The 18,462-nt window shown below is 39.3% G+C and overlaps 1 protein-coding gene across 4 annotated transcripts in view; it reads left to right on the top strand.

Annotated features, from left to right (window-relative positions):
* GMDS (GDP-mannose 4,6-dehydratase) overlaps positions 1–18,462 on the top strand; it is a 421,100-nt gene that overhangs the window by 360,538 nt on the left and 42,100 nt on the right. For 3 of the 4 annotated variants that reach the window (XM_065667470.1, XM_065667469.1, XM_065667468.1), the window contains one exon: positions 3,517–3,626. The exons of the other annotated variant lie outside the window; for it this stretch is intronic. In XM_065667470.1, the coding sequence (XP_065523542.1) occupies positions 3,517–3,626 (110 nt within the window). The remainder of the gene's footprint in view (positions 1–3,516; positions 3,627–18,462) is intronic. 4 annotated transcript variants of the gene reach the window in all.

The following is an 18,462-nucleotide window of genomic DNA, read 5'->3' as shown; positions in this document are numbered from 1 at the left end:
GTGGTGGAGCCACTGTTGCTTTTGGTTGGGACTGCCAAGAATTGTCCCATTTCTGGTGATAAGAGGAAAGTGCTGAAGGCATGTGCGCAGTGGTTGGAGGGATGCTATTAATAACTCATTGTCTGCACGCCAATGAATGGCAGTGACTGCTAGAGGCAGAAAGAGCTAAATGCCTTAGATGTGAAGGCATCCTTGGTTTGTGTATCAACTTTCCCCTTGTTACTGACTACGTTTTTTGCTGTAAAGCCTAGAGAAGTTGCATTGTCCCTCAGGTCTTCCAGTGTCTTTTTTAACTGCTGAGAACCCAGCTTGACACTGTTTGCAGTTGTCAATGAACAAAACTTCAGAAGACATAATATATCAAGAATGCCGTCAAACATTGGGTTAAGGGTTTCTAAGGGATTCTGTGTAACCTGTCAAAGACTGTTCAGGAAATTGCCATGCTTTATCAGATGCACCACACCTGTGTCCCTCTTCCAAAAGCCATCAGTAGATTGTTGAGGCAGAAGAATAAACTTTATGTCAAGTTCCTCTTCAGGAAAATGTTCATTTTGGACCAGGATTCAAAATGAATGAATATGCAGTTAGAACTTTTTGAGTTTCCCTTTCTTTTATTGGTATCAACTAGACAAATGTTGGCCTTCTCATATTAAGCACTGTCTAAGCATTTACAGTGATCTCTGTAGAGGCACTTTGAAGAAATGCATTCGGTTGATATAAATTATTTTAGCATGGCCTTTATATATTAAAGAGGTTCCCCGATAAGTAAAGGGAGGGTTAGACTTTTCTGTAAGGGTACGAATTTAAACTGTAATGCAAATGGGAAGAGATGACTTGACAATGCACTGGTGGAGGTAAACAGACTCATTTCTGTGGAAAGGGTGTTGACAAGTAGTGATTTTTGGGAAGTCTCCAGACAGAGTCTAGGCACTGACTTTAGGGATTTAGACAACATAAAAACGATTATTAAAAAAAAAAAAATAATAATTACATCAGCTGGGCCTGAAGTTTATTTTTGGGGTTTTTTTTTTACATACTTTTGTTCTATTAAACATTTCCAGAAACACTTGTACAGTTAAGCCTAGCACTGTGAAAAGGACTAATATTCTTTTTTGATAAACCCTTCCTGTGTTGCTTTTGTGTCGACTCGAGTACATTTCAGCTGCAAGTTTCGGCTTCTTAAAAAAAAAAAAAAATACATAAAGCCTGGAGCCCGATTGACCTCATGTGGACCTGAACTAAAATGATTGTGAGTATCATGTTGGTGAGTGGCCTTGCACATTCACATGGCCTTAGGCATAGGTATAGAGGTGGCTCCCTCCAAAACTAAGTTCCAGGCATGCTGAAAAATCATCTGCTTATGTCCTAGATATTGTTTTGCTTTGGTTTGTTCTCATCCCCCCAAACTGATTTTTATTTTGCCTGATAAGGTGATGCTTTGGAGAAAGGGAGCTTATGACCATACTGTTTTGTTGCTTGGTTTTTGCCTCCTCCACAAAGCATCCTATTGATGCTGCTGCAACAAAAGCAGATTCCTCTTTTTGTAATTTCAGATCCCTCCTGAAAACTCTTGTTGCCCTCAAAAATCACTATACTAGTGGTGTGCTGTCACTTCTTATGTATCCTGATGACCACTGTTTGTTGTCTTCTCACATTGGCCTGTATCTCTATTTGTGCTCTGCTTCATGTACTCAGAGCACGTGCATGCAACTTGACCTAATGAGTTGGGTTGCATAAAGGAAAAAAACCTAGTCACAAGAGTTTGAAATGCTTCAGTGCAGCAAAAGCAGGGAAAATGAGTTCATATAAAACTCTGTCATGGTAGAAGTATGGCTTCATGCTGTTAGCTAGTAATGTGCAGCATGGCCTTGGATTATGGACATTTTGTGCAGGAAAGTTTCTTTTGGTCCTGGTTTGCAGCACAGCTATAACAGGAAGATCATTGTTGATGATTTTAGACACTAACTGTAATAATTACTGTTATAGCTTTGCAAAGATTTTAGAGACATATGTGGGAAAATATTTATTACATCTGTTAAGATTCTGACCCATAAATGCAGACTTCCACCTGCATGCAACAGCTGAAGCAAGCATACCAGACCTAGCACTGGCTGGGTAACAAGACAGCTTTTCAATGCCCTGAGACCCAAGGAGCTCATCCTCGTACTGGAAACTCCTTGGATACCATCTTTAAATGTTTTACAGTATTTTTATTAGCTCTTACCACTCTTCAGTGGATCAATGGAAGCCTGTTCTGAAATTTTAGGCCCTTTTTCTTTGCTTTAGAGTTTCAAATTAATGATCTGCAACTGTAAACTCACATATTTGTTCTGACACATTTTTTAAATATAAAGCTCTTGTGTGTCTGCAGTTAAAGGACAATCCAAAGAAAATGAGAATATCTGGCACTCTGGTCTCCACTATCAGCTCATTAGCCAATTTTATATGTTTTATCTTCATGCGGAAAAAATGTTATTTATCTTCATGCGGAAAATATGACACAGTGGCTTGTTGGCTGTATCTTACAAGTGTTATACTGGTAACTGCATTACTACGAATTTAAAACCAGTGCACGTTTTCAGCAGTTGCAAAGTATCCACAAACATTCCTGGTGGTGACTTTAAAAAGAAGTATTTTATATTCAAAATTACTAAAATATAGGAGATGTGGTTTCATCTAGCCCTTAGATGGATAGTATGTCACCTGTCTTTTTCTTCTTTCAAAAAGATGCAGTTAAGTGTCTAATAGATACAAATAGACCTATCCTGTCATTTTTCTACTAAAAATAGAAAATTCAGGGTTAGAGATCAGATGGCTTTATGTCACTTATTTGCTGTGTCCCCTTGGGTGAGTTATATACACTTTCTGATGCTAAAGACTCAAAGTTTTGTATACAGAGGTTGGGAACTCATTTTCATTTACATTGTGATGTTTCTGAAGTTCTACATTAAAATAGGCTTTACAGGAGAAGCTTATTATTATTATTAAACTACTTGAGGGAAGGCTCAGGTATCAGCTTAATTCTGCTAGTGGCACATGTTATATAGAGAGCATACTGTATTTTTGCAGGGTTGAGGCTTCTCTCCTGTCCTCGTTTTTCTTACCATGTCCTTGGGTGCCGGGTGACTATACCTCTTTATGGAGATACATTGTTACCATACATTATTATTCTCCCTAACCTTCCACTTAACTCTGTGCTGTGATCATCTAATCACCCATCTTCCTAGATCATCATTAGTCATTCTAGTATTTTCCTTCCTCTTTCCCCACAATTGTCTGTTACCACTCAGTTCTACCTTTTCAAATTTAGACATTGTGTTTTTAATCAGTTACATCTCATCAGAGCTAAAATATTTCTGCATTACTTAACACTTCTTTTTTTTCCTAAAATAAATATGGGACTCTTGCCCCAGAAGACAAATTCCCTGCTCCTGTTATTCCCTAGCATCTACCGCTGCTCCCTGCTTTTGCTGCCCAGCCAGTTGAACATGCAAGTGTCTTCTTGTTTTTCTACAGAATTTTAGGTTTTATTCTTTCAAAAAGATCCCCAAGAATCCCAGGGTGCGCTTATCCAGAGCAAAGGCAAAAAAAGCACATGCCTGGAAGTACTCTACAGGCAAAAAAAGGTGAGAGAGGCCAACTTTTTGATCTTTTTTTTTTTTCTTCTCAGATATTAGTGAGTGAAGCAGAACTTGATTTTGTGTTCATTCTTGATGAGATGCATGTGCTGCACACATACGTGTGCTTTCTTTCTTTCTCTTCTCTGTTTAAACCCCATTTAAACAGTGTTCAGTGACTGCTGGGAGTTGTAATCCATGTGTAACTCTGTCATGAGGCAAACACCAGCTGGAGGGACGGCTCTACAGAGCCGTCTGCAACCAGTTGAGTTGCTGAGGAGTCATAAAAAAGGAAAAAGGGGTCCATGAGAACTCCATCAGTGCCTTTTGGAAAGTGTTTCTTACACTCTCTTAAGAACTACAAAGTCTGTATCTTGTAGAGTTTCTTATGCTTAGCCACGGACAAGATTACAAACAGAAAATTATGGAACTTCACAGCCAAATCGGTACTTTCTCAGATTTGTTTGACAAGGTATTTCACACAGCTTCAAAGTAGACTGCAAACACCTATAAAAATCTGCTGTTTACTACACAGAAAGAAAAACAAAATCTTTTGCTTTTTATTGAAGGAAACTTTTTTCCCCCTGCCAGAATTACCAACAGTATGAATATTTCTACTTGGTTCTCTATTTCTGACATGTATTTCCATTGCCCATCTCTAAAGTCCCTGTCTGGGTGTATTTGCAGAAGGTTATCTCAAGAAGCACAGATGTTTGGAAGTTTACCATTCTTTTAATTAAATAACGTGTTAGGGTATATTTATAGCTTTGCTGATTCAGAGCCATAGGTTAACAGCTCCTGTACTCCAATACTATTGAGTAATTTCCCAGAGCACTATCCTAACACTTCTGTAAAACAAAGCGCTAGGGACTCTTAGTGCGGAAAACTGTAGAATTTTATAAGAGAATTTTAATAAGGAGCACTATTAAAAATAAATACCTCTGTTTATGGGTATAGGCTAATGAATGGAACACTAAAAAAGATGCTAAGCAGCAATAGCTTCAGCAATAGAAAAGATAAACAACAATAAATAATGGTGAGTGTTGAATATATCATAGCTGTTATTACTGATTTTTCCTACCTGGTTTCTTTGGTTTTATGCTCAAAAATGACAAAGTGATTGGTACCTGTGCTGTAGCAGAGCAGATCTAGGGAATGTTTGATGATTCCATGAGTTAAAACATGGATACAAAGATATTTGGACTTTAGCATTTTGAATTAAGTACATCCCATTATTTACCCTTCCCACTTGTAATCTTTGCCAAGTCAGTGCGCTGAAAGGTTGGTGAAATAAGAGCCTTGGGAATTACTGTTAGTGGAGAACAAGAAGTTAGCCTTACAAATGGTGTACATCCTCTTAGGAAAATATGTTGAATTGGCACGGTTTTGAGTTGTGGGCTGTGAAACAAATCTCTTGACATACGCTACAAATGAAGCCACTGGTTCTTGAGGTGAAATTGATTTTAATGTACTACGGTGCTGGCTCTGACGTAGACCACCTTGCAGTATACAGAGGCCAAAGAGGTAAAGTATGGAAATAATCACAGTCAGGTGGAGGCTGAAATTCTGGCCACAGCCTTCAGTGGAGCCCAGGTTTAATTTGCGTGGTGTATTTTCACAAAAGGGATCCCACTGCCTGGAGAGTGAATGCTCTCAACAAAATGTTTTATGCCCCTTAGTGAGGGTTTTCAGTGGGGTGACCAATAAAAAATCAGCTTTAAAGCAAAAAAAGCAAGTGATACCATGCTTAATTCACTCCCAGACTCAGTTCCACAATCATAGCTGACAGTAATCGTCCCAGTTTTAGAGCAGAGTCTTAGAGGGACACTGAACCTCAGAGCTACAGACAGATCCCTGGGATCTTGAGTTCTGCTTCGGGGTGGAATTTGTGAGAGTGGCATCCCCTCCAGGTTTACTCACAGAAGAAGGAAGGGGTGGTTGGTGTCTTGGCCCTTAGGGTTGAAATGCTTGCCAGCAAAGCTGGAGCACTATGAAAAGGTCTGCAGTTCAGCAGGGTTGTGGTATAAATACTCCCCCACAGCCAGAAAGACAGAGACACTGAGTGAAAGCTTACTTCAGCTGTAAATTTTCATCTGTGGAAAACAAGTATTTTATTTCACCAGTCTTATCTGATTCAAAGGTCCATAATATCAGCATGTCAGAAGTGACCTTGGTTTTCCAAATTAGCTAATACTAACTAATGGGTATTGTTGACATGATAAACAGTGTATTTACTGCAAGTAACCTTGCCCAAGAATGACTGCCTTCAACAGTGACTAAGGTGGCAACTAGCTGTTGTTGATTTCCTGATTTAGTTTCCTTCAGATTAAATGCTGGTGTTTTATTTGGGGGTGCTCTGAGCAGAGAATAACAAATTCTACTCTGGTGGCACAGAACCGTACAAGTAAAAAGTCATATATGTACTCAGTAACAATTCTGGCCTTAGCCTAGAGAAATGTGACTTTTGTGCAGACAAGTGAGAAGAATCATTGCACACTTTCAGAGTTAAATTGATGGAAGTTTTTCAGTGTCCAAGTTACTTGCATTTTGAGATGAAAGGGGTAAAGCTTCTCCAAAATAAAAATGTACTTTGGGAAAGCAAAACAATAATTATTACTTCAGCAGGATTTTCAACTTAAGAACCTTTTTGTGACTTTAAAGTTCTCTGTGTATTCTGTCCTAAATGCTTGATCCGGGTTTGGAGTAACATAACATACATTATGCTTGGCTTCTTAAGTAAGTTTTTTTTATTAAGTTACTGTGCTCTTTGCAGCCTTGGAAGCTTTTTGATTCTTACTTTACATTTGTCAGTTCACAGCTATCTCCGTGTGCGATACAAACGTTGGCGGTAAAGTGAGCAAGTAAAACACCTCCCTGTAATTAAGAAAGGAGGTGGTTTCCTCAGTGGAAATAATCTGCATTGGCCGTAGCAAGAGCTACAATTCAAGCATCTCATTTAACACTTCAGACTGTCTTTGCATATATGGGCTAGAGTCCAACAGCATTAGGAAATCCTTGGTGGATAGTAATCTGGAACACAAAAAGCAGCAGTCATACTTCAACACAATTGATAGCCTCTACTTACTAGCAGTCTTCAGGATAAATTATCATGGAGATGCAATTAACTGTCTTTCACTGAGAGGGTGGGTCCTTACAGATCGAGAAGAGGTCACAGATGGGGCAGTGTGGTTATGTGGTTGAGCATAATTTGACTTGCTGAGAAAGAGGTCCAGGCTCTGGGCTCTTAGCCTCAACACACGTGAAGTCAGACAGTAAGAAATGCCAGATACCACCAGCCCACCACATCTACCACCAGGCATGACCCATCCAGACTGTAAATTCAGGCTTTCTTTTTTTCCTTTCTTCCTGTGTTTTCTGTCAAGCAAGTAACTTTGACTTGCACCTATGGCTCGCCCTGAGGAAAGGGACACAATCAAGTGGTCAGTCTTTAGTCTTGTTGACTCTGTGGAGGGGAAATAGATTATAATCTTTGCTCCAGGTATTTGTTGTACTGAATTTCCTCTATGAGCTCCCGAATGTTTTATTATGCATTTCTTGGGGCTCCCCAAGCTAAAAGCTCCAAAATGCAAAGGAGTTTGATTATCAAAGCTGTGATTGCTGTCATGTCCAAAATCTGAAATAATAGAGTTAATAATTTGTTTACTTGTCTGGGACGAATCAAATAGTGTCATTCCTTGTTGAGAAAACACACTTTATTGGCAAAGCTTAACATAGATATTTCCAGCAGAATCTTCTCCCTTTTGAGTCTGTCTAGTGTAGGAAGAGTAGTGTTGGCTCCTCAGTTCAGTTTAAGATTTGACAATGCCCAAGGGAAGGGATGCGTCAGTTTTAAGGAATCCCCCACGCCCCACAAAACTTGGAAATTTTACATTTATAACATCATGTCTGCCTTGAGGAGGCAAAATGTTGTTATCAGGATTAACCTTTAGCTAGGTTTTTGTATTATTTTCAGATGGGCATGTGTGACTCAAAAGTCAGCCTGACTACCACTCTGTAGCAATTCTCTATTATATGGACAGCAGCATTCAAGTATCACCTTATGTACAAATAAGTAAGGCGCAATCAATTTTTGAAGAAATCTGAGCATCTTTAGCTGGTATTAATTGCTGTACCTTCTCTGACTTGTTTGTCAGTGCAGTTTTAAAGGCAGGCATAAGGATTTGGGATAGTTTTGTTAACACAGCCCATTCAGAGCTTCTCTTCCTGGAAAATATCCACAGGCTGAGCAAGCTTTGTAAACCTTGTCATTAAACGCTTTATGCCTCCTCCCACTTGCACGAATGTTAGAGTGTCACTTGGGTGTATTGGATGTTCTCTTGTTACAAGAGTTCAGACATCAATTTCTTCCATATTTATTACAAATATTTTTTTTCCTCTTTTTGAATGATGCAGAGGAGTCAGACTAGAGTATTTGGGATCCAAAGTAGCCATGGGATGATAGAGATTGCCACAGCTACAGAGACTTAGCCATTGCTTTTCACACTTTCCGTAGCAGGCTCTTGGTTTTGAGTTCTGGACTGCAGAGATGGATGCTGAGCTGCACCTTTCCACTGCATGTTGTTATTTCTCTCTGGGGCAAAGCGATCCCAGGCAAGTGGCAGTCAAAGCAGTGACACTAAGTTCCAAGCAGGAATCACATGGAATCTCAATTAAGTTGCTCCTATTCTGTGGAGACAATGTTTTCCAATGATTAATTGAGCACTGAGAAGAACTAGCAAAAAGGGAAGGTTGTTGTTGATCTCAAGAGAGGAAGGAGCAGAGAGAAATAGGGTTTCTATATGGGTGAGTTAATGGAAAAAGCTGGAATAGTTTTACCTCTACTCCTGTCCTTCAAAAGCCATTAGATACTGAGTGGTACAGCACTATAGACTTGGAAAGGTGAAAAGTGGTTTTGAGGGCAAGGAGGAGAGCAGTATAGCTATTATTTGATGCTGAAGGAACATGTTCTCAGCATCTGTAGATGCAGAAAATTCCTTGAAAAATCCCAGCAGATTAATATTTTCCTGTCTGGTGAATCTGGCACAAAAACTAAGATCTAGGAACTAGGATCAGGTTTAAAATTTTACAGATCATTAGAAATCAAACCATAAGAATGTCACTAATTCATTTCATGAGGTGTTCATCTCTGCACTCCTGGGAGAATAACTGCTATCTTTAACTATGCAGCAGCTTTTCAGTCAAAACCAGTGGAGAGCCCTAACTCATTAGTTAGCTAAACTTCATTTCTCAGTCCCTTCTGGTGGCACAAAGCCCATGGTAAAATTGAAAGTTGCCTTTCATAATGTCTCAGCTGCACTGAGGGAGCAGCATTAAATGCCTTTCACACATTCTGCTTTTGTCACTAAGATTTACTGAAAGAATAGACAATTTTCATCCCTGCTGGCTCTTGCTGCTTTAATCCAATTATTTCTCTAAATGTGCTAATAGTCCGATTTCCAGTTTTCACAATGAAATAAATTAAGTCATCGATGTAAAATAGTAGGGTTTGAGGGGCATCTGTCCACATTTTCAGCCTGGAGTGAAATGCTGTTCAAGGGTAACATGAATCTCAAAAATAAAAGTTAAAGCTATCCTCTACTTGAATTGTAGTGTGCTGATAAATTCAGATCAGATTGAGGCAGACTGTATTTAATACACCTCCGGCCTTCAGAAGGTACAACCAAATCTGCCTGCTTCTAAGTAAATTCCAAACTTGCCATTCTATTTCCATGTATGCAAGCCATTACTCTTTCCTATATCTTTGCTGGGATTTTCAATACAGTGTAACCTTTCTTCTTGGCAGCTTCACTCTATCACTTGAAGGATAAGAACCTTAAAGAAACCCTGTGGAAAGCTTGTAAAGAAATTACTTCATAGGTTAACTTGGCAGTACTTCTCTACATGAGCATCTTTGCTGAGCTCAAAGTACGTTGCGGGCATTCCAAAGGATGGAAGAACTGTAGGCTTGTAAGGGGCAAGATTGATTAGGACTGAGACTTGACAGCTTAAGGGTCCCCTTTTGCAGCTGGATTGATGTGGTAACATGAACAGACTGAAAAATTATCAGTAGCAAAGTTTTGTCATAGTTGTTAATCTTTGTAGACTAATGGAGAAAATCTTTTGTGTCATAAGGTGGAAGAGAACAGATCCAGCCAGTGGATGTGAGGAGGGCATCTTTGCTGGTGCTCATCACAGAAAGCTGTATTACTCAAGGAGCTGCTCAGGTTACACCCTCAGAAAGTCTGTCCCTGAATGTCTCAAACAAGTGGAATCATAGACTCGTTTGGTTGGAAAGGACCCTTAAGATGATTGAGTCCAGCCATTAACCTAACACTATTAAATCTGCCACTAAACCATGTCCTGAAGTAACACATCTACACATCTTTTAAATACCTCCAGGAATCATGACTCAACCACTTCCCTGCGCGGCCTGTTCCAGTGCTTGACAGCCCTTTCAATGAAGAAAAGTAATGTACATTAGGCCAAGTTTAGATTTCAGAGCCCCACAGAAAATGAGCTCATAGACATATAAATTCTGTTGAAAATATGAATTAGCAGGAGGTGTTAGAATTGGGAATTGTCATGAGTAGTGAGGATCATTGTGACAACACAGGTTTCATTCAGAAATGCATTTCCAGAAGCAAACTTTGGTCTGTGCTTAAGCCAACACACATCCATTGAAGTGAATATACTGTTCTCAGGATGAAATGGTTGTTTGAGTAGAATGATGCTTCCCTTACTGGCTGAGCTCAGCGGAACATTTAAAGAAACTAGGAGCACAGTGACACACTGCTGAGAATAAACCATTTCAAGAGACTAATGGGTTTGGGCTTGAGGTTTTCCTCCTTTGATTTTCTTGTTTTATACCAATGCATCTGATGCTGTTCATTTTAAATGTTCTCAGACTATGTGACTGCTTCTTACTGAAATATATTGTGCATATGTAGGTACTTCAGCTACCAGAAATATTTTGCTGATTTTTTGTCACAGAAGTGCTTCATGTACAGATATTTACCCCCAAGTATTCTAGTTGCATCACGTAAAATCAGAGGAACCTCAGCTGTTTCATTGACCTGAATTGCACTTGCTGGTGTTACAGAGCAATTGCTTGCCATAGTCTCTTTCTCCATTTCTCCATACCTTTCCACAGTATTTCGTTTTTTGTGTGTCCTTCACAACTTTTCATTTTTCTACCTTTGCTGATCCTAGCACAGAAGTATTCTTGCCGTATGCTATTTCTCTTTCCAGCAGGTATACTAGCGTGGTTTCTTTGGCTTACTGCTTTACAAGTCTGCAATTTGGTCTTGGAATTTCAGGCACTTAAAGGCTCTAACTTCCCTGCTTCCATCTGATTTGCGTCCACCTAAAACAGGGCATGATCAAACTCCACCTACTTCCATCTCACTTTTCTGACTCACTGGTATATATTTATACCTGAGTTTTTCAGTAGGTTTAAAATAACAGCTTTTATTTATGGACATCCCGTCCTTACCTTTTTCTGTGCCAAAATGATGCAACAGTAAGAACTGTCAGGTTTCGCATTTCGCTTGTATGGAGGTTTCTGGTTTGTTTGTATCTTCTAAACACCAGTGTCCACACATTGTACAGATCCATTTAGTTTTAGGGGAAATTCATTTGCTCTGGTAATCAACAGATACCACACAAATCTGAAGTACAAAACCTCCACTGCTGGCCACTATGCATACATAGGCATATGTGCCTATATCTTTATTCTCCTAATGAGTTATCATTTGCTAACAGAGCTGTTTTATTCTTTTTTCCATGAGCATTATTACTTTACCCTGGAGTAAGTAAGAGTTAATCAGGTCCCACTAAATCTTCTACTGGTCACAGTCCATGAAACAGTTTATGATCCACAAAATTTGGATCACTTTCTCATGTCTAGTCTGGCAGGTTAATTTAAGCTTAAAGAGGATCATCAAGTGAACCACATTTACCAACATGATTGTCCCTATGGGGAAATTTGGTAAATATTGTAATGCCTTAAGAAATGCTGAACAAACTGATCACCAAGCAACATCTTCAGGGCTTGTCTTGTGTACTTCAGGTAAGGTTTCTTGACAATCCCACAGCAATGCTCTCTGTTGCTTTGATTGCCATATGTCTCTGAGCCTTTTGGGCTTTATGACAGCCTCAGCACAGTTTGCATGAGGCAGAGGAGCAAACAGTACTGGCAAGAACAGCCAGGATCAGCCAAGTGGGAGCCACAGGTCTGCAAGAGGAGTGGAGACCAGCATTCCCCATGGCAGGGAACCAGAGATCTTCGAGAGCAGTTGTGTCCATAGAGTTACACAGGAACAGGGGGCAGCTGCTGAAGTCAAATTTCATATCTGCCTGGGTTCAGATCTACAAGTGGTTTTTTCCATTCAGGGACTCTCCTCTCTGCAAAAGATGTCTTACATATCATATTTATAAATGTGTATAAACACAATATGTGTATCAGTAGAGGGAGAAAGAGATATAAATATATACATATGTGCGTGTACGCCTATATATGTAAATATATGTATGTATAATACACACAAAACTTAAGTATACATTAACCAAGATAAGCTGTGTTTGCCAGTGCTTTAATCTCAGTGGGAGACTGTTATTGCTGGAGTCAGACTCTTGAGCACCAGCTGAGGATAGGAAACGAGATTCTGGCATGCAGGGTGTGGGAGGAATATCTCTTTGTCTACCCCCCATTATTTTGTTTCAGGGTACATACACAAATAACATTCACATGTGGCCACGAGTGATGTAATGCATGCAACAGATTCCAAAAGAAGCTTTTCTTGTGAGCATAGCCCCTTCATAGCATGTATCACTTTATACTACTATTAAATAATACCTTGTCACGCCACCAGGTAATATGAATCATTTCAGAATGCAGTTTTTTTCCGTGAGAAGTCGAAAGCTTATTTGTACATATATCAACCCTTTTTGTTTATATATTGAAGACGATGTGTTTGTCTGTATAAGTCTGATATGTGCATGTGAACAGAGTGGCATGGGACGGATTTCTTTTGACTTGCCAGATTTTTGTATTTTAATCCATTTTCCTTGCCTTTGCCTTTTACTTAGAATTCTGTGAATCCCGTGGCACATAGATGCTGCTGCCTCTAGCTTGATCATCAGGTTTATTTTGTGATTTCCTGTCTCAGTAGTCTGTGGCTGCAGGGCACCCAAAGCACTGTAAAGACTGTTTTCCTGCAAACATGTTTGTGCTCCAGCGCAATCCACACAGCACAGACCCATTTCCAGTTTAAATTAAATACCACAAAGGCGAAATTTGCCTAAATTACCAATGCACTGGGTGGGAAGTGGAATAATAGAAAAATGGCAAGCTTCTTGAGGCCTCAGGGGAAGTATGAAACCAGTGTTTGGAAAGTAATCACAAAACTGCAGCATCTATTATTAAAAAAAATATTTAAAATTAAAGTCATGTAATCTTTGTTCACTTTGGCCCAAGAAACAATGGTTCACATTTTCACTCTGGCTCATGGAGGGTCACTGGGAGAAGGCCCTGTATGAAGTGCGACTGTACTGAAGAAAACAGTTACATCAGTGTGAAGCAGGGTATGTGAAATCAGACTCAGAGCCAGCATGAAAACTTTCTTAGCAAGGGCTGTTTTAACACACATGGAAGGTATTAGCACAGTCCCTCCCCAGATAGCACAGATAGTGTCAGAAAAAAAACTGGCTTTCCTGGATCAAGTATAGATTGTCAGGGCTTAAATTGCATGATAATGAGCCTGTATTACTGCTATTTATTTTAAGTACTGGCAATGTATTTGGCATCACACAAAACAAAAGTAAAGAACATCTTGTAAAGAACTCCTGGTATGAAAGCAGTCAAAGGTAATGTGACATATGAAGGGACATACAGGAAGTATTGTAGTTAAATGTAAATGATTTTCCTTTATGGTAAAATGACACTCTGTGTGAATAAATTATCTGTGGCCCCAGATAGGCCTCAGCTCCCAATAATCTAATCCTACAATACATTTTAATTGGTTTGAAAATAAATGCTTATTTTAACAGACACACACACACCAAAAAAAAAGAGACTTGAAAGGCACTGAATGTTGGAAGCAACTTTAACTCTGCCTCAGACTGATCAATCTAAAGAAACAAAATTCAACCCATTCTTTTAATTTCTTTTCTATGATTTTCAGCAATTGAAATAATAGGTCTCCATTATCTTTAAATTCCAATTGGCTAAATCATTATAAAGAGTACTGGAAACCATAAAACCCCAAGGATCCTCATGACTTATACAGTTTGCTGCTAGAAAGGAACCTGTGCTTGGATTTTGCTTTTTCTCTTGCAACATACCATTTCTAATTGCTGCAGGTGGAGTTCAAGCTGTTCTTAATACATAACCAGCTTTGTTCTTTCCATTTAGATTGCAATTTAAAAATGAAATCTAGCTTTACAGGGCCCTGTGAACTTCTCAGTCAGGTAAGTGGGTACCGTGTCATAATCTACAATAAGCATGGGAAGAGATCTTCAATGCTCAACACATTACTTTCTTTTTGGCTTTGAACTGTGTCTCAGGTCTGCATGGTATACCTGTTATGAGAGCAAAGTGAAACTGTTGTTTGAAAGGAAGTGATTGTGGCAAGAGAGAATCTGTGAAGCTTTGCTTGTTTGCTGCTCTGGAAGATGGGGTGAGTGAATGGTGTTTGTACCTTATTAGGCTCGGCTGGGAGCCAAATCCAGTGGGCCATTCCCAAGAATCACACCCTGGTGTCAATTGTCTGCATATAAAGGATAGCTATGGGCAAGCACTGGGCTTTTGTACTGTTTTGTTGACTTAGCTTTCTACCCTGCATAGGAATGTTCTCCATCCAGAAAAAATAAATCCTGTCTCTTTTTGCCAGAATCTTTTTTTGGTTGACTAAGTGGCATCCTGACTCATTTGTGATTAGGGTAGGGTGTAGGTTGGAAGAGGATTTACTGAAGAAGTTGTATCATCTTAAAATAGATCTATACAAAGAAATATTTAAGCAATACTCTGCCTTTGTATAGAGTTTCAGTCTACAAACAAGTTTCAAATAGGCTTTTACAAAAGTCTCTCTAGTATTTTCAGAGTGATGGGATAGGCAGCATATTTGCTGAATCTGAAGAGTGTTAGATGGGATTAGTGGACAGAAAACTACCTGACACCAATCTGGGAGGAAAGGCTCAGAGTTCAAAGTGATCTTGACTACTGGAGGAATGGTATGACATGAATAGGGCATGATTCAATGAGAACACATGTGGAGTACTGTGCTTAAGGAGGAGATACCAAATCTGCCAGTATAGGATGAAAACCAAAAGCTAAAAAGATATTTTCCAGAAAAGAGTTTAAAGATATCATAGAGAATTTCCATCTAAAACTTGTCAGTGTTGTCATAGTGTTGTGGAAAAGCTGATATCCTACTGGAATTGAACAGGAACATTGTGTCTAAAACATGAAGTGATCCGTCTGTTTGGTGCTGGCAAGGCACGACGGTTTTCTGCACCGTGTTGCAGAAGGGTGTAGATTGATTGACTCAGAGTAAAGCAACAAAAACAACTGAAAGTTTAGAAAACATCAATTTTAAAGAAAGATGGGGTTATTGATTTGTTTAGTATAGAAAGGAGGCACAGTATGCCTTTCAGTAGGCAGAAGGATGCTATAAAAGTTAAGAGAATAGGCTATTCTTTGGATTGACTGAACAGGACAAAAAATAACAGCCTAAATTGCAGCAAAAATGGTTTAAGTTAGAGATGAAAAAAATGTTTCCACTGCAAGGTTGTCTGGGAAGTTAAGGGAACTGAACCCAGACCTCTCATGTCTTTTAATATATGTTGTAACTGTTAGGCTATTGCACAAAATCTGAATATCATCTCTTGTGGCCACAGCAACTGCTACGAGCTGTTTTTATGTTGGTCAAAGCATGCCCACGGTGCATAGATGCCATAGGGAATGAAGGCCCTTGTGTTCAGGCACTTACCTATCTTAAGATGACATTTCATTGTGAATTGAATATGTTCCAGCCCACAGAAGTGCAACTGGGCTCATACACACCCACACTGGCCTGGGTGAATTAGATCTCTGGAAAATAGACATCCTGAATCATTGCTTGAGGTATTATTGCCTACAACAAACAGCCTTAATCTTGTCTTCAGCAGAGGCAGAAAAGTACTCAAATCATGGGGTAATCATAAAGCCATCCTGTTACTTAATAATGTCCTGCTTCTGAATTGCCTGGGAGAGGTAATCAGAAGCGGAGATACTAAAAATGCAGAGGTACCGCAAGACAGAGTCATAAGTAATATGTATTGTGCACAGGCTTTTAACTTTGCATTCTTCATATATTGGGAAGATTTGGATCAATTCTTCTCTTGGTTTGAAGTCCTTTTTATTACTGTAGTATATTTGTCATAATCGAGATGTATATTAAGTAAATTACCAATATATCACTAAAACTTTAGGGGAAATACATTTATAGCTAAAACAAGAACAACTAATCTAGTTTGGAAAATCAGACTCTGTTCCCCAAATATGACAAACTGTAGGACAGTTAAGGTGAACTATTTCCACCCACTTCCCCTCCCCTTTGTTTTCACTAACAATGATAGAATATGAATTCAGCAGCACAAAGCTCTTAGGCACTTTAGATTAAAGCTAAAACATAGTAATGATAGCTTGATGATTGAATGACGTCTGCCAAACTTCCTCAGGGACTTCAATAATATAAGGGTAATAGATCATTAGAAGTGTTGAACACAGTGTCTGACATGTTTAAATTTATGTATCACATTCCTCTAAAATAATAACTAGTAAAAGGTTAAAAGCTTTGGAGGGATGTGGGATATGTATACAAAACCACAGAATAGGTGATAGTTTGAACGGGTGGTACCAGTTAAGTAGCTCAAGATTACCTACTAGTGTATTTTAAATGTTAAAAGGGAACTTAATTATAACAACTTTAGCCATGTTTCCTTTCCAATTCCTTTTTAGGATGTGAAAGTGGTTTAGGTGAATGTATTTCAGTTAGCTACTGATGTGGGATAGGATCTACTACTGGGAACCACTAGGACCTACTACTGGGAGCCATGCACTGCTTTAAATCCATCATTTTGGATCATGTCTTTAGATCTAGTAGAGGGGAAGGAGGTGATCCTGCCCCTCTACTCTGCTCTTGTGAGACCTCACTTGGAGTATTGTGTGCAATTCTGGTGTCCTCAACACAAAAAGGACATGGAACTGCTGGAACAAGTCCAGAGGAGGGCCACGAGGATGATCAGGGGACTGGAGCACCTCCCGTATGAAGACAGGCTGAGGAAGTTGGGGCTGTTCAGCCTGGAGAAGAGAAGGCTGCATGGAGACCTCATAGCAGCCTTCCAGTATCTGAAGGGGGCTTATAAGGATTCTGGGGAGGGATTATTCATTAGGGACTGTAGTGACAGGACAAGGGGTAACAGGTTAAAACTTAAACAGGGGAAGTTTACATTGGATATAAGGAAGAAGTTCTTTACTGTTAGGGTGGTGAGGCACTGGAATGGGCTGCCCAAGGACGCTGTGAATGCTCCATCGCTGGTGATGTTCAAGACCAGGTTGGACAGAGCCTTGGGTGACATGGTTTAGTGTGAAGTGTTCTTGACCATGGTAGGGGGGTTGGAACTAGATGATCTTAAGCTCCTTTCCAACCCTAACTATTCTATGATTCTAGGATTCTATGATTCTGTGGTCTGTACAGTCAAAAATTATATAATAGCTTGGTTAGTTTAGAGTAGCTTCTGTAGCAAGGTTTCAAATAAGCCATGTAACAGAGGTCTCTGGAATAACCTAGTTGATATATATGTCATAGTTTGTGGTAAAGTACATTAAAAATTCCATGTTAGATTGTTCATGTTTTTGGTGAACTGATTTCATCATTTCATGAACTGTATTTCATGCTTGACACATACAGCAGCTGATGAACTCAGAATATGACCACTACAGCTGACAGGAAAAAAAAAAAAAAAGAAAAGTAATATAAATGCAATAATTCACACTAAGGTGAAGTCACTCAGGTGCACTGTGCTGTTCATGCCCTTGCATTGTGTTGTCATGTCCTGATAATGTAACAATGGAGAATGGCCACGCAGTATCACAGTGTTTATCCAAGGATCTGTCTGCATTTTTGGTGGATTGATGATAGGTGGACCCTGATCTGTTTTACCTAGAAAAATTGCTTTCCTCTCCTCCCCAAATATGTCCTTACTATATCCTCTTTTTTTCTCCTTCTGACAGACTTGCCCACTGCTCACTCCTTGTTACCATCAATCACTAGTGTATGACATACCTCAGTCACAACCCTGACAGTACCATATATCTGTAGCTGGGAAGAAATGGCATCAAGCCAGACTGCATCTCCCATGTTGTGGGTGTTTCCTGGGAATGCCATTAGCTTTGGACTCTCGGCTCACTAGCAAAGCTCAAAGGCCTTTGGGATTCTCAAAATTTCTATTCTTCATTGAGTGGAAGGGTGGATATTACCTAGACTTGTGCTCATATTTCATGTGAAGTATGTGGTATGAATCCTGATCAGGTTACTTTTTGGCCATGGAATGACACAGTGAGAATAGATATATTTGATGCTGCATATCGCTCTAACAAATGTAGCAAAACTTTGAGTTCTGTTTCTGTCAGACTGCTTTCATAGTGCAGTATCATGTAACTTCTCTTCATTTAACATCTAAAGGTCATAAAGTACATGTGGTTTAGCTTTTTTTTTTTTTTTAATGTAACTTAATTCAGTAACAGCATAGTCTTTATACTGGAAACTACTACCAACAGGCAAAGGACAGAAAGAGAAATAATAGT

The sequence above is a fragment of the Lathamus discolor genome, chromosome 2, assembly GCF_037157495.1.
Source record: "Lathamus discolor isolate bLatDis1 chromosome 2, bLatDis1.hap1, whole genome shotgun sequence".
NCBI classification, from domain to species: Eukaryota; Metazoa; Chordata; class Aves; order Psittaciformes; family Psittacidae; genus Lathamus; species Lathamus discolor.
Note: the sequence above shows the minus strand (reverse complement) of the source record. Positions and strands in the feature narration are given on the sequence as shown.